Below are 22,687 nucleotides of genomic sequence, written 5' to 3' on the forward strand. Positions count from 1 at the left end.
ATTACTTTATTCATGTCTTCAATTCCAAATCAAAGTGTCATGTTAGGGCATCTGATTGGTAGACCTAAGTCATATTTCTACATCTTAGTTTCAGTACAGACTAGAAGTGTGAGTTTTGACTTCAACATCTGAGTGGTAAAAATTATAATGTAAGAATTTCCCAACTATAGAAAGGCTATTCATTATATGTTGGTCAGACACAAATATGACAAGTGTCTACTATAGAGGTTTTAGAAATGAAAAACATAATTGCCAAAACTTACCCATTACTAAAGGGGTGACTAGCAGTATGCTAAAACAAGAATAACTTAGTTGAAGATTGAATACAGAGATTCTCCCAGGATTCAATACAAAAATACAAACAAACAAAAGTTAAGAAAACTTAAGAGATGTGCAGAACTTTATGAAAAACCCAGTGTCTGTTTAATGAAAGTTCCAGAAAGAAAAGGAAGGGAAGGGAAGAGAAGGGAGACGCAAAGATAGAAACAGGGACAGAGAAACAGAGACAGAAAAGAAGAAACGAATGTGAGAGAGGAGAAGAAGGAATAAAAGAAATACTGAACTAAAATTTCCTTAAACTGAAGAATGACTTCAGTGTTCAGATTTAAGGAGCCCATTAAGCAGGAATAATGGGAAGAATGACACGTGCCTAGACAGATCTTCGTAAAAAAATTTTAAGCTTTAAAGTAAAAGAAAATACCCTCAAGGCACCTTTGTACAGTGCATAAACTACACATCCCTGTGAGGTAGCTCTGCTGGATTACTAACATATCTCTCTACCAAAATAAACTCAGATGCATCGGAGATTTATTGAAAAAATGAAATTATCAAAATATAAGAAATACTAGAAGAAAACATGGGGATATATGGCCCAAAGCTAGATGTCAATCTCATAATGGAAAAGATTGATCAGTTTAACTTCATAACAATTTAAAGCATTTGCAAAGCATGAAATATTATAAATAAAGTTAAAAGGCCAATGGCAAAGTGCTAAAAAAAATAATGTTTATGCCAGAGGTCTAACTGCCTTCATGCTTTTAAAAAATATTTAATTGAATTTATTGGAGTGACATTGGTTAATAAAATTATATAGGTTCCAGATGTACAATTCTATAATATATCATCTGTATATTGCATTTGCATTCACCACCCCAAGTCAAGTTTCCTTCCATCACCATTTATCTCCCGTTTACCGTCTTCTACCTACCCTTACCCCACTTTCGCTCTGGTAATCACCATACTGTTGTCTGTGTCTATGAGGTTTTATTTATTTGTTGCTTAATTCCTTCACCTATAACACCCCCCAACCTCCCTCCCCTCTGACAGCTATTAGTCTGTTCTCTGTATCTATGAGTCTTTCTATTTTGTTAGTTTATTTTGTTCGTTACATTCCACATACGAGTGAAATCATATGGTACTTGTTTTTCTCTGACTGGCTTATTTCACTTAGCATAATACTCTCCAGATCCATCCATGCTGTTGCAAATGGTAAGATTTCCTTCTTTTTTTTTTACCACCATGTAGCATTCCATCACACATTGGCCATTTCTGTGTCTTCTTTGGATAAATCTTTACTTAAATCCTTTGCCCATTTTTCAATTCAGTTATTTGTGTGGGGTTTTTTGTTGTTGAATTGGAAGGTTTCTCTGTCTACTGTGGAAACAAGTTTCTTATCAGATATGTGACTTGTGAACATTTTCTCCCATTCTATTGGTTGTACTTTCATTTTCTTGATGATATGTTTGGCAGCAAAAAAAAAAAAAGGTTTTGATTTTAAAGAAGTACAATTTATCTATTTCTTCTTTTGTCATGTGTGCTTTTGTTATTATATCTAAGAAGACTTTGCCTAATCCAAGGTCACAAAGTTTTACTCATTTCCTTCATTGGGTCTATGATCCATTTTGAGTTAATTTGTGTATATGGTTTGAAGTAGAGGTCCAACTTCATTCTTTTGCCTGTAGCTATCCAGTTGTTCTGACACCATTTGTTCAAAAGACTATTCTTTCCCCCATTAAATTGTCTTGACACTGCTCTAATTTATAAACATGAATGTCTTCCCACTTATTTAGATCTTCTTTAATTTCTTCCAACATTTTATAATTTTCACTGGACAAGTCTTGCACTTCTTTCATTAAATTTAAACCAAGTATTTTATCTTTTATGATGATATTATAAATGAATTAGGTTTCTTCATTTCATTTTCAGGTAACACATAGTAGCTAGTGTATAAAAACGTGTGTTTTAGAGAAGTTGCTCAGGAAGTTTTCTACAAATAATAATCATGGGCTGACTATTGAGTAATAGTAATAGACTAAAACAAGTCATTTGTATTGTTGAGTAGTAATCCATTGTATGAATATAACAATTCATCCGCTGTAATTGGTGCAGAATTTGCAATATAACTGTATAAATTGTTTATGTCTTGATGAATTCACATAGTCTAACTAGAGAATAAAGAGAGTACTAGTGCCTAAAATTCAGAATTATAATTCAAAACAAGCAGGAAAAAGGGAAATCAAAAACCCTTTCTAGTTCTTTTCATGTTTTATCCCAGTTTCTCTGAATTCTTTCACCTTCACATTTTGCTTTAGTAAAAGCAAAGTTAACAAGAGTACAATCTTCTCAGTCAGCTGAAAGCTATTTTAGAAGCTGTTACCCTTCTGCTCCCTGTTTATTTAGTAGGCATACAATAGACACTAATCCTACTATAGAGAAGTAGTATGGCATGGGAGTTAAAGGTGTGAGCTCTGTAGTCAGACTGCCTAAGTTCAAATTCCATTTATGGCATATTCACTCTTTGGCCCAAGGAAGCTTACCGTTACCTCTCTTGGCCCCAGTTGTCCCATCCTAAAATGGGGAGGATTTTAGTTCCTTACTTGGAGGATTTTTTTAATTAGGGTTATATGTATAAAGTACTCAGAAAAATACAGTGTTAATGCTCAATAAATGTTGGCATGTCATTAATATCATATGACAATCAGTTGGCACCTAAGGAAACAAACATGGCTATCTTCAGCCTGGGGAGATTCAAAAATAAATAAATAAATAAAATATCTCATTTTAGTCTTAAGACATCTGTATTCTCTTGACCTATTAGGGGAGGGCATTCATAAGAGATTGTGTTTTTAAAAATTGGGGACATCAAAAGGAAAGTGCCCAGAAGGGATAGTGAAGTACATCAAGAAATCAGAGGAGAGAACTAGGAAAGACGAGATATTTAGAAGGAGAAGAAACCAAGGAGGCCAGAGAAAAGAAAGTAGGTGGTTGGGGAGAGGGAGTATAACAATAATAAGTTTCATAAAGGTAGTGGAGAAGGGTGGGGAGGAGGGTGGGAGGGAGGGAGACTGACTTTGTAATACAGAGCTAAGAGCTTTATTGAAGTTTAACAGAAAAGAAACCCTTGTTTGAAAGGAAGAGACTGGCTATATTTAGTACTGGGTAGGATGTCAGTTCTGAAAATAAACTGCTCCCAGAACCGAATGTAATCCTCTGTGCTGTTGTCACCTGTAACAGGCTGTCCTCCCTTGTAGGAGAGTGTGGAACATGGACACATCAGTGACCTCAAAGCTCCAGCCATTCTCAGCTTTGTCTCTTTACCTCATTGCTGTTTTAAACCTTGCCATTAATATGGAGAAAAAAAAGTTGCATAGCTGAAAACAGTGAAGGGTATGCTGGTATATATGTAAAGCAGGGAAATGTTCTGCAAAGTAAATACCAGAATCTAAACACCATGTGGCCAGATGCTCAATAAAATATTCACCACCACCATGGTACACTTTTGGTACATGAATGTGGACACAGGGGCCCAGTAGGAAGTGTGACAGGCCATATAAAAAGATGTACTTGAGGCACATTATAAGTGGCCTAGGGGTAAATTCTGTGGTGATGGCATGCCTGTGCTACTTAGGGCATGCAGACAGGCCAAAGTCAGTATACATTCAGAAAAGACAGAGACATTTACACACACACACACACACACACACACACACACACACACACACCACATTTTGTGTTGGGAAAATATAGGTGATGCCTTTCACTGAAATGGGGGAAAAAATCAGAAAAACACACACACAGGTATTTGGATGGCAGAAAATATAAACAGAGTTCCAGAATTCTAACTTCCAAGTCTATCTTCTCATCACTTCCACTGTTACTCCTCTCACATCTGAACTGTTACAATAACCTCCTACTTATTCTCCCTACTTCCACCCTAAGTCCCTCTCCCAAATATGTACTCCATAGGGCACCCACGGTGATCTTTTTAAAATTACCTATCATATTACATCACTCCTTTAGACAAAAACCTACAATAGCTTCTCAAAATGCAAAATTGTTAACATAGCCTACAAGACTCCACATGATCCAGCCCTGTGCTGGTTTCATTTACTCCTTCCACTCAAGGCATGCTAATCTCCTTGTTCTTCCTAGAACATGCCAAGCACATGCTGACCTCAGGGATTTGCATATACTGTTCCCTCCATGTGGGAGTTGCTGTTCCCATATAGCTTATTTGAGACTCAGCTCAAATGACACCTAATGAGAGAGACTTTCCATAACCACCATACATAAAATAGCCATCTCCATTACCCTACATCACCTTTGATGATGGGTGGAAATGTCTGATCGGCTGTTGGATATTTGGGTCTAGAGTTAAGCTAAGAAGTCTGGACCAGATATTGTAGATTTGGGAGTTTCCATTAATCCAGGCAAGGAAAATAGTGTTTGTAATGGGTCTAGCGGTAAGAGAAAGCATGGAACATTCAGGAGCCATATGGGACTCTTTGAAAATGCAGATTCTTTGGGTCTCACCCAATAGCTTCTGAGTAAGAATCTCTGGAGGTGAGGCTTAGCAATATGTAGATTGATCAAGTTCCACATATGATGCTGATGTGCAGCCTTGGTTGAGAATCACTGCTTGAAAGATATAATTCTATACTCTCCACCAAATTTACTAGTAATCTCCAAATTGCCAAACCAATAGATACTTTATATCTTTTATGTATCTCGCTTGACCAATCTGTTGCAACTGATAGTTGATCATTCAACTTCAAATATACTTCCTTAGCTGCTAGGCACCACACACTCATGATTCTCCTGACTCATTTCTGGTCATCCCTTCTCAGTCTATTTTATAGACTTTTTTCCTGCCAATCCCTTAAATACCTGTGCTCTCTGGGGTTTTGACTTCTACCTTTCTATCACTCTAACATTCTGCACACTCTGTCTGGCTAGACTCATCTATTCACATGACTTAAATCTGTACACTATTAGTGCCCATATTTCTATTATTGACCCATATCCTCTTTTAAGCTCAAAACCCGTGTTTAATATTACCTACATTACCATTTAGATATTACATAGGCATCTCAAACCCAATGTACTCAAAGATATTTTAAATGTTCCCTCCATACTTCAGTAAATGATGCAATTAACACACCACATCTAATAAGGCAAAGTCTTAGTTATTCTATATTCTACTGATCATCCACTTTTCTTTATCCACACTGTCCCTATCTTCATTCAAGCCACAATTATGTCATCTGATTTAATGATCAATTTTATTGCAGTTTATGTGTTTATATATATATTTATTCTACTAGACTGAATAATGAGAGGATAAGACCACTCATTCATTCATTCATTCATTCAACCAGTATGTATTGAGGGCCTAGTAGATGGCATATTGTATCACAATTCATCTCTGTGTCTTTCTTCACATCAAATATATTGCCTGATATTGAGTAGGTACTCAGTATATGTTTGTTTTATTTAATTACATTGAAGCATACTATGTTACAGATAAGAAAATGGGCCCTAGATATGAAAAATGACCTTCAAACCCACACAGCAGGTTAGGATACTGGATTTACAGTTCCTTACTCTTAATGCAGATTTCTTTCCACAGGACCACATTGTCCTTCCATTCTACAATTCTATACTCTCCCAGGTCTTTTTTTTTTCTCTCTGACTTTTCTATACCATTATCTTATTATTGATGATATTGCTCCAATGTTTGTTTGCCAGCTTCTGTGGAAAAGAAAATAATTATCGCCAACCCTATAGGTTTTTGGTTAAGAAATTCTATTTCCTTGGCATTACCTACTTCTTCTGGCATCACCACTGCTGAGTCAGGATGCCCATAGATTTTCATCTGGTACTTCTTTTTTTTTAATTTTTTATCTGCACCCGAGGATATTTTTCCATTGATTTTTAGGGAGAGTGGAAGAGAGAGGGAAAGACAGAGAGAAATATCGATCTGAGAGAAGCACATCAATTGGTTCCCTCCTGCATGTGCCATGAGCAAGGCCCAGGCCAGAGAGGAGCCTGTAACCTAGGTACTTGCCCTTGACCGGAATCAAACCTGGGACCCTTCGATCCACAGGCCCATGCTCTAGCCACTGAGCAAAACCGGCTAGGACTCATCTGGTACTTCTAAAGAGCTACTCTTGACTCCAGTAGACTGAGTAAGGAGATGATAGAACTGGCCTCATATAGGAACTTACAGGCTCTCAAATGGATTTGGGCTCTATTCTGGGAAAAAGAGAATAAGGAAATATTTTCAGAATTTGTGCAGAATACATGTTTCATGCAGACAAAATAAGAGAGAATTGGTTATAATTATAGGTTGAGAGAATTTTATATTTGATTTGGTTTATGGATGAAGATTCTGATAATGATTATTTTAGACACTGAATCGGACTATCATACAAACTTGGTTTTTCATGTATAATCTATTTCCACTTGCTACAATTTAAGAAAACCTAAATAAGCTTAGAACATTCCAGGAATATGAATAAAACATGTGGGTGGTGCCTTTTAGAGAAAATTTCTGCTCTTGACTTGCTAAGGCTATGAGTGTAGGGTACCCTCCTTAGAATGGTTGATAAAACATGTTGTTGTCACATCTTTGTGTCTTTGTTCATTATGCTATCTTTGCTTGCAATAGTTTTTATTTGTTCTTTTGACTATCAAATATTTTTTGAGTATCTTCTCTGTTCCAGGTATTATACTGAGTTTGGGAGATTCAGTGATGGTTCTATTTGCAGTTCAGTTCATCCTGTCATCCTTTATGCTACCTCTTGCCTTCTGCACATGCTATTCCCACTGGCTATAATGTCCTTCTCATCCTTCAAATTTATATTTCAATGTCACCTTTTCTAGGAAGCATTCCATAACCCCCTTAACCTTTTGCACTCGGATGTCGAGTGTGATTCGACACGGTTAGCATCGGTAGCAGCTTGATGAAAAAAGCAAGCGAGTGCAAAGGGTTAATACTGGATGAGGTACATTTCCTCTCTGATCCCTTCCATTGCACTTGTCCTTTATTATATTTGTCTATTTGTTATCTTCCCTGCCAAAGTAGGAGCCCCTGGAGAGCAAGGATTCATTTATTAATTATGTATTAATAAATAATATCTAATTACACATTTGACCTTTGAACAATGCACCGACCCCCTGAACAGTTGAAAATCCTTGTATAACTTATGACTCCCCCAAAACTTAAGTTGTCCCTCAGTATCAACAAGGGGTTTGGTTACTGAAATCCCCACAGATACCAAAATCCACGGATGATCAAGTCCCCTATATAAAATAAAATAGAACAATGCATATAATCAGCTCTCCGTATCCACAGACACCGAGCCACAGATAAAAAACAGTACAGGTATTTATTGAAACATTCAACCTGTCTTATGTTAAGAGGAGAGAAGTGGAATGTATAGAGTTGGAGAATAACTTGATTGACAGGCAGAGTAATTTAGACTTAATGCTCTAGAAATTAGAAATAAGTTTTTGAACAAGGGAATAAAGCATGAAAATAGTCACATTTAAGGAAGGTATATTTAGCATATATCTGTTCAAATGTAAAGCTGGACTTTAAAAAACAAAAGGATTTCAAATGGAAATAATCTCTTGCCTCTCCTATAGGCTACATTAGGGTGAGAAAAAGTTCTTAATATTCATATCTACTGTTCATTGAGCACTTACTATATTCCAGACACATGATATACCTTTTAAATGCAAGACTTTATTCAATCTACAGGAATTAGCACAATCCTATGATGTAAGTACCTCCATTTTAAAAATGAAGAAACAGGTTGAGAGAGATGGATTGAGTTGCCCAAAGTCAGACAGCTCATAAAGTGAGAAACAAAATTTGAACCCTGGTCTGTTGACCTGAATCTAGTAAGTACAGTGCTTGGCACAAAGTTGATGTGCAATAAATACCTGCTAAAAATGGTGGATGAAATATCAGCAAATCTATCCTCTTGTGTGGAAGAATTTACAGATTAGCTTGAATGGTTTTTATAATTTTGATACGCTCAAGTCAATGTTTGAGCCACAAAAAGAGAAGAATTTACAAAGGAAAATCTTTTGACTCTGGAAATCCTGATTTGTTTAGAAATTACACACACACACACACACACACACACACACACACACAATGGATATGTACATTGTATATACATTCACACACACATACACATCAACAAAACAGTGTGGAACAACTTTGCCACTCACGCACTCACATGCACATGCAGACCCATGTAAGCATTCATGTTTTTAATCTCGTTTTCTTTACCCTCCTGAGAGGGTGTAAATAGAATGTCAGAGCTAGAAGGTATCTTAGCAATTACCTAATCAGATCACCTCCTGTATGTAGAAATAGAGGCACTAGATAGAGGTAAAGTAAATTGCAAAGGTCACACAAGGAATTAGAGTAAGATTAAGAATCTGAGTTTCCTGACTCCCAGGTTTGTTTTACTCTTAACTGTCACCATTTACCTTCTCAATTTTATCGATGGGATAACCAAAGCATCCTAAGAATGTTGATGGTCAAGCTCCTGCTACTTGTCCATTGAAGCAGGACTTGAAATCAGATCTCTTTTATTTTAAATATGAGGTTTGTTTTCATCTAAGTGCTTCTGTCTGGACGCCCAGAAGGAAGACCCCCTTCCTACTGAATTGAACAGTGAACTGAGGATAATTTACAGAAAACTCCGTCCTTTGGTTTCAGAGAAAATGTCCAAAGCTGCTTGATTTTCAGAAGCCTGGCGGCCCCAACGAGGCTCCCCTGGAAACAGGGGTTCTGTCTTCCTTATTGAATCCGCAACACCTAGCACAAAGGAAGGCTCTCAAACATAGTCGTTGAATATATGACATACTCAAGGCAGAAAGGGAAAGTAGGTTGGTTAATGGTTTCCCAATGGATGATGGATGGATAATCTTTATGAGCGCTGAAAAAGTGGGACTGAATGTAGAAAAGACGTGGGAGAAACCCTTAAACAAAGGAGAAGCTCTGTCTCCATCTGATTGAAGCTGCAATCACTCAGCAAGGGCTGAGTGGCTCTGTAGGACTGTGGCTGGCAGAGATATTTAAATAAGGCCTCCTTAAAATTGTTACTCTCCACCCCGCCCCCATTCCCCTTTAAATCCTGTTTCAGTCATTACCCAGGGACCGGATACAGAGATTCCTATGGGGAGTTCTAATGGGTCGATTCAATTTCAACTGGATGACGCCACTTAGCCAAGCATTAAGAGCTACAGCTCCGGGAAAACAAACGACACTGAGAGAGGGAGAGAAAGAAATTATAACAAGGAGCAATAAATCCCTTCCCTCCCCTCCTCCCCTCTAACCCATTCACAAGACCTCCAGAAATCATCTACATTCACAAAACAGCCAGCTAGCTCAGCTGAACGCACAGCAATCTCGCCTCCCTTCCCTCCCCCCCTGCTCTCTGCAGATTATATACCAACACACCCTGCGCTATATAAATAATCACACACTATCGGTATCTATTGCTCTGTTGAGATACCCTGTGTCTACAACTGCAGTTTCTGCAGCTTCGGTTCATCTGTCAGATTGGAGGAGACAGAGGCGGAGGTGGAGGCGGAGGCAGAAGAGGAGGGGGAGGAGGTAAAGGAGGAGGAAGGGGAGGAGGGCAGGGGAGGAGGGAAGGGGGAGGGGAAGAGGAGGGGAAGGAAAACGCTTGAGGAGGAGGGGAAAAAGAAAGAGGAGGAGGGGGAAAAGGGGGAGGAGAAAGAGGCGGAGGAGGAGGAGGAGGAGAAATAGGAGAAGGAGGAGGAGAAAGAAGAGGAGGAGGAGGCGAACAACTTACCCTGCTGAGCTTTCTTTGGGGAATACGTGCATCAAGATTTAGATCTGCAAGGAAAATCTATACAAAGTATCTGCCACTACAGGTCTGACTCTCCTCCCCCCACCACCGTTTTTTTTTTTTCCCTTTCCGTTTTCTCTGCTGTGTCAGAAAGACCAACCAGCCCGAGACAGAACTATCTCTGTTTCTGGCTCCACTGCCGGTGAAGGAGTTTTCATTCAAGACTTTCTGAAAAGAGGTTGGAGAAGCCTAAAGACTCAGAAGAGGTCTTTTGAGCCAGATGGGGCATTAATTCTTCTGCTTTTCTCAGCATGGATAGATCCTTCCCTCAAGGTAAGCCATACCGATTAGATCTTAAGGACCCCAGAATTCTTTCTATGCACAGATTGCCATTCATTCCAGCCATCGTCTGTGTGTGTGTGTGCGTGCGTGTGTGTGTGTGTATGTGTGTTCGTGTGTATGTGTGTGTGCGCACGCGTGTGCACGAGCACAAACGCAAGCGCGTGGGTAAAATGAAATGAAAACCATTTAAATGAGATTTCAATGAATCGGCTCCTGCAGAACACTATTTTTTTACGGGATATTTATAAATCAAAATGGAACTTGAAAATAACCCTTTTGTGGCCAAATGTCAATTTCGTTTCTAGCCTGTTGACCTTTCCATGCATTTTGATGCTTGCCTGAGTCCCTTATAGCGCAGCCTAACCACGCAAACTGAGGATGTAGGGAGAGCCCATGCTGAGGCCAGTCTGGCTGCCCAGCGGGTATCCTGTCAGCGTGGGGCTAGTCAGCTATTGGCTCACAAGTCTGGGCTGTGCATCGTTCAGATTTCATCACATCACCTTGCCCTGGGTAGAAATGGCGCAAGCTGACACGGCATAACCCCCTACTTACATTGAGTCAGAGCAATGATTTAGAAATCTCTGGATCCATGCCTGGGGGTATGGGCACATGTCTCTATGTGGCATATGGAAATGTTGTCCAAAGTGAGAACCTGTGAGCATGTCTGGTGAGCCAATAGGCATTCGATAGGACCTCGGGCCGTGATTTCCAGTCCTTTCCATTCTTCTGATTATAATGATCACTCACCTCTGCAGGCTGCAAACCAAGTCGGATGAACAGAAAACAGACCTTGAACTCTTAAACAGAAAATCTATTTTGAAATGCAAACCACTGTTGCTTTTCTGGGTGCATTAAAACTTCACTGTAACCTAATGGGCTATCACATGAATTTAGATCTACCAGGTGTTAAATCATGTTCCCAACAAGTGAGCAGCATACATGCATACAAATAAGGAACAGGCTAGCAGTTTATCCACAAGGAAGTATTAGTCTTCCCCCTGTACCTCTAAGTAAACATTTACCAAGACTTTACTGTAATATTCTACACATTTTGTGTGTGTGTGTGTGTGTTCTGGTTTTTGCTCTCTCTAGCTGTGAAACAATCAAGATAGTGATCCGAGTGACTTGGATTTGGAGGTATTTTATTCAGCGTTGAGGAGCTGAGTAGTGAGAAAGGAAAAAAATTTAAAGGAAGGGAGACTAATTCTTCATGAAAGACCTTTGAGACAGAGAAACGCAACCTAACAAGCCAGCATAAAAAATTGAGAGCATCAGGAAAAGAAGGGGCTTTTACAGCCTTCCTTTGGTATCCCCTCGTTTTGCAGATGAAGAAACTGAGGCCTGGAACAAAAGTCACTTGCCCATAGTCACACAGCAAAGCAGAGCTAGAGCTAGGACTAGATCTTAAGTTTCGTGTCTCCTATAACATGATTTGGGGTCCAAAGGGAGATTTTTTTACTTCTTAAAATGAACAACTATCATTTTCTTCAGGATTAGAAGTGTGTGGATGCATTTGATATTACCATTTTCCTGTATTGCTCATCACTAAAACACCTAGATCTTTAAAAATGCAAGGTCTTAAAACTGCAAGACTCCCTGGTTTGAAAGAAATGGCTATGATTCTTAATGAAACGATTAAAGTCATGAATAGGACTAGGGGAGCAAAGTGACAAGTTAAGAGTTAAATGTGGTGAGAACCTGGCAGCTCCAGCAAGATGTATGCGGTAGGAGTGAGGCCCAGTCAGTGGCTGAGAGGTTAGTAATGTAAACTATATACAACTTGGTATTTGTAAGGGGGGAGTGCTGTGATAGAGATGCAAATGCTTTTGCACAGAGAGGGATTTTGAGAGAGCAGACTTTGGAACAGTAGAACTAAGAAAACATATAAAGCCATAGCAGAAATTCCCCCTATGTTTGCTTTCAGTTATTCTGAGAAGGAGTGTATATAACAGCAGAGCACAGAAAAAGGCAACACACCCCAGAGCCGTTACACAGTAAGGCACAAAACAGCATTGAACCCAAGGGAGTGGGAGCAAACAGGAGCCAGGCTCTCCTTCTTCTCTTCCCCCCCCCCGCCCCCCGCTTCTTTGAAATTGAGGATGAATCATATTGTATCAGAAAGGATTTATCATAGAAATCAGAACTGTCTTAAGGTGTTAGCATAGAAGGGCTTTAGATAGGAAAGTTTTCAACTTTAGTCTCAACATGGCAGATTTTAGGTTCCAGGGAGAAAGTACATTTTTTTTCTTTCATTAACAAGCAGAATTTCTTGAATGGATTTAGCTTTCTAGTCCCTAAATTGACATAAGAAAAGGAATTTCTGTTTAGGTTGAACATAGCAAATTTCAGGGCTACAGAAAAACTGTTGAGAAAGCTATGAGCACCTGGCCAGAGGGACTGAGATGGGAGTGGGTTTACAATGCATCATTCATTACTGCAGAGGCACTACGTGACAGAAATCACTAGATCCCATCAATGTACAGCCAAGACTTTTAATCACCTTGGCTCCTACTTAATAATATGTGATATGTATATTCTGTCTCTCATTTATTAGAAAATGCAATTCACCAACAGCATAGTCAGTTTCTTAACTGTTGCTGCTCACAATGAATGGGCCTTTAATGGGTGTATTTCTAAATCATAAACATGCATGTAGTCGTAGTTTTTCATCTAATCTAGGTACTGCAAACAGTCTCTTGCCTATTCGTTTCTCAACACTTTTTTTCCCCCTCTTACCTTCCCCTACAGTATCTATTTCAGTTCATCCTGTTAGCTCAGATCGGATTCAGCACGTCCAGAATGGCAAACAATTTATTGTCATCCAATCCTGTTTTATCCTACTCAACACCCTGAATTTACCCAGGTCCTACTGCCCACCGTATTGCAGATCTTCCATGGTCCATTCTAAAAAAAAGGTTTTACAGGGCAAGAAGAAACCTTCTGAATGTATCCTGTCAATCCCCTTACCTGTAATCAAGACAGTAGTACCTCACCATCCCAGATTGATGCTCAAAGCTTCCTTTAATCATTTAACCAATCATCTCAACTCCTCAATCTTGCAGCAATCTAATCAATATCCAAATACACTTTTTCAACCTAAACACCACATGCCCTTTTCTGCCCAGACAGGATCCCTTTGGACATGGTTCTGAGTCATTTCTATTATGACCTAAATTCCCCAAGCTTAGCTTTCAACCTTCTGATCATGTCCCTGAGATACCTGGTGACAACCCTGGAATCCCATATGATAATTTTCTGTAGCTTTTAGACCTTGTGTGCCTTCCTTTGAGTCACTGATTCTTGGAATTTTCAGTATGTTTTGAATCTGGTTTCCTTTGGGAAACCAACGAGTCTAATGAATCCAGAGCGTATGTTGTTCTTACAGGGTAAAGGACTTGAAGGGCCCCACACCTTCTTTGCCTGATCAATGGTGAACAAATCTATTTCTTATAAGTTTGTCAAGAGATTCTTCCCAATCCATAGCTCCTACAAGTCAGCTGAACAATGTGTCCTTGTTTATTTGAGTGTTCAAATGAAAACGACCTGTTCTTTTCTAATGCTGAGATTATGAATCTTAATAAAGATACAACAAAGGTAGAGGTGCGAGGCTTCAGGAGGCTGTGAGTCCAAGTGAATAAAAGAGAATTTTGCCTTGGAATGTCCAAATATATAAACAAGGCCATGTTGCTTAGTTTTCCCTCAAGGATTGAAGATGTAGAAGGTGTAGACGAAGATAAGTCTTTTGTCAAATGATGTAGTTATATAATCATAAACAATAATGGGGGACAGTCCTTCAGAATCACCTAGCCCATCCCTATAATTATGTAGATAGTGAAACTGTGGTCCAAGCAAAACAAGTGATTTGACAAAAGTTATACAGATATTTGTCTTAGACTCTCCATAGTGTTTATCTGCGTTCTCCGTGTTGCATTAAATAACACTGAAACAACTCACACTGGTTCTGTGATGTTATGTGCCAGAAAAGTTATTTTTAACCAAATTAAATCTTCTTTTCAAAAAATGAACAGATGTAAATTCAACTAAACAGGTTTGCATGGGGATATAGCCTCAAAAGGCAACGAGGCTGGTCATATTATTAGCCACTGAGTCCTTTATGAACTGCATCCTTATTTTTCCTGTTATTGAACTTGGGGCATATTTCAGTATCACGTTTGCTTGCTTATGGAAGCCTAATCAAGCACTATGCTCTTTCACTTGTTCATTCTATTACTCATTCAAGCTTTCCATCCCATACAGTAGTGTGAGTAATCAATCTATTTTGAGACTCCTGAAATCTGATGGATTTCAAATATGTACTTTGTTCATGATGTTGTTTCCTAGGTCCTAATGCCTCCAGGATGACTCTTAGATTTGTGTTTAGGTTTCCTTGTGTACATCTTTTTGGCTGTTCAGTCTTCTGGTGGTGCAATACAGTAAACGGCTATGTGTACACTGTTTTCCTCATGGTCACCATTAACAATACTAGGCTCAATCAAATCCTTCAGGGAATAGCCACCAACTATTCTGGATTGTAGTAAAATGGAGATACAGCACATGCTTTCTTAGCTTAAATCTGATATAAGAACATTGCTGCTCTTTAAGAAAGCCAGTTTATTGTATTGTGTAAGGTAAAGATAGAGAAAAGTACTCCAAGCAGATTCTGCCAAGTAAATCCCGTCAATAAAACTTGATTTAGGGTGGCAATAAGTATAATCATAGGTGATATTTAAAATAATTCAGGGCTCGTCTTGTATGGTTCTTTCAGCCCCAGTGTTACATATATATATATATATATATATATAGAGAGAGAGAGAGAGAGAGAGAGAGAGAGAGAGAGAGAGAGAGATAAATCGATTGTGGAGCCACACTGCTATTTAGAAAGAATTACCTCCTCAATAAGTTAAATCAGCCTATAAGATGAGGAGAGCTGTAGGATGATTAGTCTTGGCATCCTTTCCCCCTGGGAAGCCATTTTTCCTATTATTCTGCAGATAGCCTAATCTCTGCCCTCTGCATCTCTGCCACATCTCTGCCATTATTGCATCTTGCTTGCTTGCCTCTATCCATTGAATCAAGCAATGTCACTTCTCACTTGTTTATTTATGCTTCTCACAAATTTCAATGAAAGGAGAATTTATATATAAAAATTCACAGAAGACTTTTGAGGCTTTCTCTTTGACATCAGCATTGCCTCAGGGAGTGGCCTTTATGTTTGAAATTAGGGTCCATTTTTATTAGAATTTTGATGCTTAAGGCCTAGATTTCTCTGTTAGCAAGCATCTGAATGAGCTAGCTGCTCCTGTGACCCTAGTCATATGATGGAATACAAAAGAAATCAATGATCCGATCTTTGCTCCCAAAGTGTTTTATAGTCTGAATGGGAAGATCAGACTTGCCTGTAAAGAGGTAGGTGAGGTCATTACAGAATAAATATGTAACATGAAATCTATCGTAAAATGATCCAAGGTAGTGGTGGTGATAGGCCCTGAGCTTTATAGGTTCCCTGCAAAGTACTCATGCCTGTGTGTTCTCATTAATTGTTTCTATTTCTTCTCTCCTAGGATTTTCTGATGTTCCCTAAGGTCTATGTAAATACAAGGGCTCTTTATCACCATAAGTGCCATCCTGACCCAAAGCCACTCAGAACTCAAGAATCAAGGCAAAATGGATGCTGCAGTGACAGATGACTTCCAACAAATCCTGCCTATTGAACAGCTGCGCTCTACTCATGCTAGCAATGATTATGTGGACCGGCCTCCTGCCCCCTGTAAACAGGCCCTCTCCAGCCCTTCCCTTATTGTGCAAACCCACAAATCTGATTGGTCCTTGGCTACCATGCCTACTGCTCTCCCCCGCAGTCTCAGCCAGTGCCATCAATTGCAGCCCTTGCCTCAGCATCTGAGCCAATCTAGCATTGCCAGCTCAATGTCCCATAGCACCACTGCCTCTGATCAAAGGCTCCTGGCCAGCATTACACCCTCACCTTCCGGCCAGTCCATCATCCGAACCCAGCCTGGAACAGGGGCCCACCCGAAGGTTGATGGTGCTCTGAAGGGAGAAGATGAGCAATCTGCAATGCACCCCAGTGAGCACCTCTTCATCTGTGAGGAGTGTGGGCGCTGCAAATGTGTCCTCTGCACAGCATCTCGCCCTCTCCCCTCCTGCTGGCTGTGCAACCAGCGTTGCCTTTGCTCTGCCGAGAGCCTCCTCGATTATGGCACTTGTCTCTGCTGTGTTAAGGGCCTCTTCTACCACTGCTCCACTGATGATGAAGACAACTGCGCTGATGAGCCCTGCTCCTGTGGGCCTAGCTCTTGCTTTGTCCGCTGGGCAGCCATGAGCCTCATCTCCCTCTTCTTACCCTGCCTGTGCTGCTACCTGCCTACCCGTGGATGCCTCCATCTCTGCCAGCAGGGCTATGATAGCCTCCGGCGACCAGGCTGCCGCTGTAAGAGGCACACCAACACTGTGTGCAGAAAAATCTCTTCTGGTAGTGCGCCCTTCCCCAAGGCCCAGGAGAAGTCTGTATGACCTCCTCACCAAATGGATCCAGAGCTTTCTCCTTCTAGCCCCCATCAGTAATGCAAACGCCTCATCTTTGAAGAGGGGAAGGAGGAGTAAAGTAGCCAAAGCTAGGGCCTCACCAATTTTGTTCCTGCAGTGTCAGGGGGAATGGCCAAGTACATCCTGGTGCAGGATGCCTTGTTCTTTCTCACAGTATCTACCCCACTCCTCTCCAACCTTTTCGCACCCCACCATCTCAGCCCTTATGGCTGTCATGACAAATTCAGGTGATATATTGGCATGAGATTTGAACACTGAGGACTGGCAGAGCCAGCAACGTGGAGGTTTAGGGGCTCCCCAATGCAAAGCCTCTCGATGCAGGCTCTGAGCGTCACTCTGCTTTCCACTGTGCCTTTGAAAGCTTTCTTCTAGATGGTTTTCACAGGCCCATGTGGAACAACATTCACTATTCCAGGGAATCTGACCCTTTCTCCCTGTTGAGTGCCCTTCTCTTCTTTAGTCTTCTTTTTCTCCTCTCTCCTCTTCTTTCATCACTCTGTTCTGGACTCCTTCCTCCTTCATTCTCACCCACTCTGCTGTCCCTCTTTTCGTTCTGTCTCCGTCCCTTTTTTTACTCCTTCTTCCCCTCTCTCTCTCAGTCTAATCCTTTCTCTGCTTGTATTTCTGTCTTGTTTGATCTGTCTTTGCTCTCTCTACCTGTCCCTCTTTCTCTAACACATCCCAAAGTGCTGTTTCTCCGTAGGTGTTTCCTTTGACGCCAAACTTTGCTATGCTATACTATTTACTAATTTTCATTAAGGGAAATGGATTACTGTAACGGACTGATCACTAGCAATAGTCTATATCCTGACGTGTGTGTGCACTCATAACCACACTTAACCGGTTTGTGAGCATATGAAGCAAAAGTATCTTACATTTCCAGGTTTAATTGGTTGGAGGTTTACTCCCTTTCCCAATAATGAACTTATAGTACTGACAGATTCCACTAGCATGCTGAGTAGGATAGTAAATCAGGATGCTCATAACTTCGTATGTCTGACCCAAGTGCCAAAGGCAGACGTGCTTTATAGCTAAATGAACAAAGCAAAGGATATCAAAGAGGTCTGTTCTCTCTTAGAAGCTAACTGCCCTGAGACTGCATGGCTCAGGCCTTAATAATGGACATCAAAAGTCATAAAACTGTAGAGCTGGAAGGAATCTTAACAGTTAATCTAGTTTAATGCCCTTATTTTACAGATGGGAAAACTGAGACCTGGAGATAGGAAGGGAATTTGCTCAAGGCCACACACGGAGTTAATAGCAGAGTTGGGACTGGAATGCAGGCCTCCTGACTCCTAGTTCCATTTTTCTCTCCCCTGTTCCATGTTAAGTCATGGGACTTTTCTCTGAGGGCTCTATTAACAATGACAGAAAGCCATTCCCATTCAATTTTCAGGAACCATGCCAAGTTAGTGTGGTGATCTTTATACAGTGCAAGGTGGGTAGCTCATTAACTACCAGGTGTTGGGGCTGCCCCCAGTGGACACCACCTTTGGCTCTGTCACCTTGTAGAAGCTCGCGTGGAAAAGAAAAGAACATTTAAGGAAGTCCTAACCAAGCTGTATCTTTGCCATCGCGCCTCCTTTTGCTGCACACACTGTGCTTACTCCTGACTTTACAATGACAGTTGCCTGAGAACCTAAATTTCAGCAACGGTGGAAAACTGAGACGAAAAGGGTGTATGATACAGAGAACTGACTTCTCTTTTTCAAAGTACTGAGAGCCTGTGCTGTGAATACCTTTGGATGGAAAACAGCTGCAGTGATGATGGCAGGCTCCGAAAGACTGATGCTAAAAGACGCAAGGACTAGACGCAGTTTCCCTCTGTACGTGAATCCAACACTACAGAATTCAGAGATTGAGGGCACTTGCTTGAAATGAAGGTGCTCCAACTTAGTTTAAGACTTCCAGACTCTAACTTTATATATCATCTCTTTGAAAGTGTGCATGGATGTGTATCGCAGGGTGGAGAGGTAGGGAGAGATGTATAGTCATACACAGGGGGACGAAAAAGAAGGGACCATCTATGTCCCCCTGTTGGATGTGTACTATAGAAATATGTGCCACTCAGTCATTGTTGGTTCTGAATCTTCCTGAAGTGTACTGACATTTGGGTTGCGCACAGCTCCACGCCTTCATGTTCACCTCCTCTTCTAGAATTGCTTTGCTCTATTTTTGTATATATAAATATGTTATGATGATTATTAATAATGTTAATGATATTGCTGCAAATGGTGCCATATATAAGGTTTGGCTTCTTGGAAAATTTATAAACCCAAACCAATACCTGTAACCTCTTATGTTGCTTTCAGATCCTTTAATTTTTAAGTACTTTTTTTTTTGTTAATCTTATAAATTTGCCTGATTGAACTTTGAACTTATATACCCTTAAAAGCTGTGCCCAGTTCTCTGGGTCAAGCTGGATGGTGATGAGTAGCAACACACACTTCTCTCTGCTTCTGCCTGATATTTGCTTAGTGCTGAGATATATAAGGATTCTATGACACTAGTGCTTTGTTCCTGGAGCTAATGTTATTCTATGGATGTTTGCTTATTAGTTTCAGGGCCCAAAGCAATGCAAGTCCCTCCTCCTTGATAGCTCCTTGATAACCCAATCCTGCAGTCCTTACTCAGGCAAATTGTGCACTGCCAGAGGGGCCCTGGGCTCTGCCATATACCCAGATGAGCTCTTCTCAGTGTGTTTCTAAATGGCCTTACACTTGGTAGAAGAAACTGAAGGGTTACTCAAATGCAGTTGCAATCTGCAATCTGCTGCTGAGTCAGGGCTTTCACTTGTGTCCAAGTTGGCCTGATGTGGGCTGCATCTGGTTTACGTATAGATGGGTCCTGTTGGGGTACGCGCACGGACGTGTGAGTGAGTGTGCATATGTATCCCTTCTGTGATTATATATATATATATATATATATATATATATATATATATATATATAACCTTTGTAAATATATATATTCACACATCTCTATATATTTTAATGTATTGCACATGTATATTTAAAATATATACGAAAGAACTCTAAATCCTGCAGAGAGGCTCTGTTTTCATTATTTTTCGACTTTGTGTCATGTACTGTATAAACAAGAATATTTAGAGGGTGTTTCCTGCTTAGCATTTTTTTGCAGTTAAGTCATCTGTTACCCCCTAACTCTACTGCTTTCTACATATTGGTCCCTTGATACATTTCATATGGCTTTAGCCAAGAGTTTTTCTTTGGTTCCAGCCCATCTTCCCTCATCACGATAGCTATAATAAATGTAGTGAACACTTACATAGTGCTTACTATGTGCTAAGCATGATCTTAAGCACATTGCCAATATTAGCTAATTTAATGCTCACAATAATTCTATGATGTAGATACTGTTACGATAGCCATTTTACAGATGAGAAAACTGGAACACAGAGAGGCTAAGTGACTTGCAAAAGGTAACAAAGCTTGTAAATGGTTGAGCTAAGATTTGACCCTATGCTGTCTGACTCCTGAGTCTATGCTCTGGAGTCAGGTATAAAAGTCTGGAGCATGATGTAAACTCTGCTGGTATAACAAGCCTCCAATGGTATATAGTCATTTCCCTAACTCCATTCCACCTCCAGCCTAAGAGCTGAAACAAATGTGCTCCTATGTTAAGAGTGAAGCAATAGTTATGGACATCATATCTTCGCTGTCTTGCTTCCCGACATGGTGACATTACAAACTTTTTCACTACTCCCTTTGAAAATATGCTTGCAGTCAGTTGCCATTTCTCAGACAGCTTATGTTGTAGAGCTAGTAGAGAAGTATTTTCACTTGTGACAGAGAGGGTAAGAGTTTATTTGGCCTTCTCTTTATAGACCCGGGAAACCTAATGGTATTTTTCTGCAGAAAGTAGAACTAAAACTATTTTTGAAACTTGAGATTGGTTGGAGCTGTTAACATTGAGTGCATTCTTCTCATTCAAATGTAAGCAATCCACTGATGACCATTGGACAGTATAATACCCTACCTTTCCCCCTCACCTCCCTCACACTGACAATCTTTTACTCTGATCCAGTAGATGTAAAAACATCTACTTCAACATCAACATTTTATAGTTGGAGAAAAAGATGCACAGAAAGGAAAATAACCTGTCCAGAGTCACGTAGTTCTGAGTTTGAATGGAATTATGACTTAATTCCATATCCAGATGTCTTCGTCTGAGTTTCTTAGAGTTTAAAGCAAAAGCTTTCATGCAATACCCAGGGAAGTAGGAGTAAGGAGAAAGAGTAGTGAGGTAGGGAAGGAAAGAGAACACACTTAAAGGAGTGTATTATTATGTTGGCCACAATCTGTTTCATGATAAGCTAATCTTTCACGCTCATGTGACAGGCCTACTGCATCTCCATACAGCCCGTCTGAGGGAGGAAAGAAGAAGAATTTATCTCATATCTCCCATTCCATTAGTCAAATACCATCTGCGTGGGATATCATTTCCCCCTTTACTTCTGGGTAGCGCATGTGTGGGTGCCCAAGCATGTACCCTGGCTTCTCCTGCCTCAGCAGCAATGGGATAACATTACGGCTCCACTACCGACAGCAAGGCAAGTGTGTGGATAGAGGAAGACACATGAACTTAAAGTGCACACTAGGCTGGTGCTTTCTCCTTACATCTTGAATCACATTCATTTAAAATGACTTAGAGATAACCTACTATAACTTTAAAGAACATAAGGCTTTATTGTGGTGCTCAGAAATGTACTAAATTTGCCTTCCTGAATCTATGTCTTCTCTGACGTGCTTTGAAGGGCTTCCTTCTACATGGAAATTAAGTTCTAGTACAAGTAGAGGAGTAACAAAGTCTCAAGATAGCCTTCTTAGTATAAAAAGAAACTTTATTGTACTGAGCTCTTCAAAAAGCATGTCTAAGCCAATGCATGTACAGTACAGCAATTCGCATATGTTCATTTAGGCTCCATCAGCACAATAACAGAAAAACTGGTCAAGTTAATAAATTCAGGAAAAAAATGGTTAAACAAGTTATTTTGTAACGTGGAAATAAAACACTCTGTTGGTTGACTGGATTTTTTATATTTCAACTAATTGTGATGGCACCATATAGACATTCTTTTTTCTCTCACATATGGATGATGGGAGGGTGTACCAAGTTCCTACTATTTTAACTACTGGGAGGCTTATGAAATTCAGAGGAACCTAGAAGTAGATCATGGGGTTTGTTGCTATCAGACCAATCTTACAGATCAATCCATTTCCCCAGCCTTCACTGTTCACATTTCATGTTTCTCCTCTCAGCCCCATCTGATTCTTAACCTGCACTCTCAGAATATTACATTTAGACAGGCCCTCTGCTAACATCCAATCCAGTCTTCCCAGTTGTACAGGTGAGAAAACTGAAGTTCAGCGAGGGCAGGGCTTAAGCTATTAGTGCTCCCAACAGGAACCCGGCCTGGAGCGGGTCTGCCTCCGGCTGGCCTGTAGTGTGTGGGTTCTTGACGTTGTACAGGAAAAATTTCACAACACAAGTCCAGGTGATTTTGAGAGTACATTTATTAAAGCTAGGGACAGTGAAACAAGGAAGGGCCTAGGATAGAAGAAGCAAGAGGAGAGAGACTAGGTGGGCCTGCTTTGGTTCTCTAAAAGTGTTATAGGAAAGAAATGAGCCTAGGCTGGGCT

At 40.2% G+C, this 22,687-nt stretch overlaps 1 protein-coding gene across 1 annotated transcript in view; it reads left to right on the top strand.

Annotated features, from left to right (window-relative positions):
• The window catches only part of SPRY3 (sprouty RTK signaling antagonist 3), a 65,338-nt gene extending 42,986 nt beyond the window's left edge, over positions 1-22,352 (top strand). The window contains exons 2-3 of the mRNA XM_079765166.1: positions 10,269-10,451; positions 16,022-22,352. Of these exons, the coding sequence (XP_079621292.1) occupies positions 16,125-16,991 (867 nt within the window). The 5' untranslated portion in view covers positions 10,269-10,451; positions 16,022-16,124 and the 3' untranslated portion in view covers positions 16,992-22,352. The remainder of the gene's footprint in view (positions 1-10,268; positions 10,452-16,021) is intronic.
• The last annotated feature ends 335 nt before the right edge of the window (positions 22,353-22,687 follow it).

The sequence above is a fragment of the Cnephaeus nilssonii genome (genome assembly GCF_951640355.1).
Source record: "Cnephaeus nilssonii genome assembly, chromosome: X".
NCBI classification, from domain to species: domain Eukaryota; kingdom Metazoa; phylum Chordata; class Mammalia; order Chiroptera; family Vespertilionidae; genus Cnephaeus; species Cnephaeus nilssonii.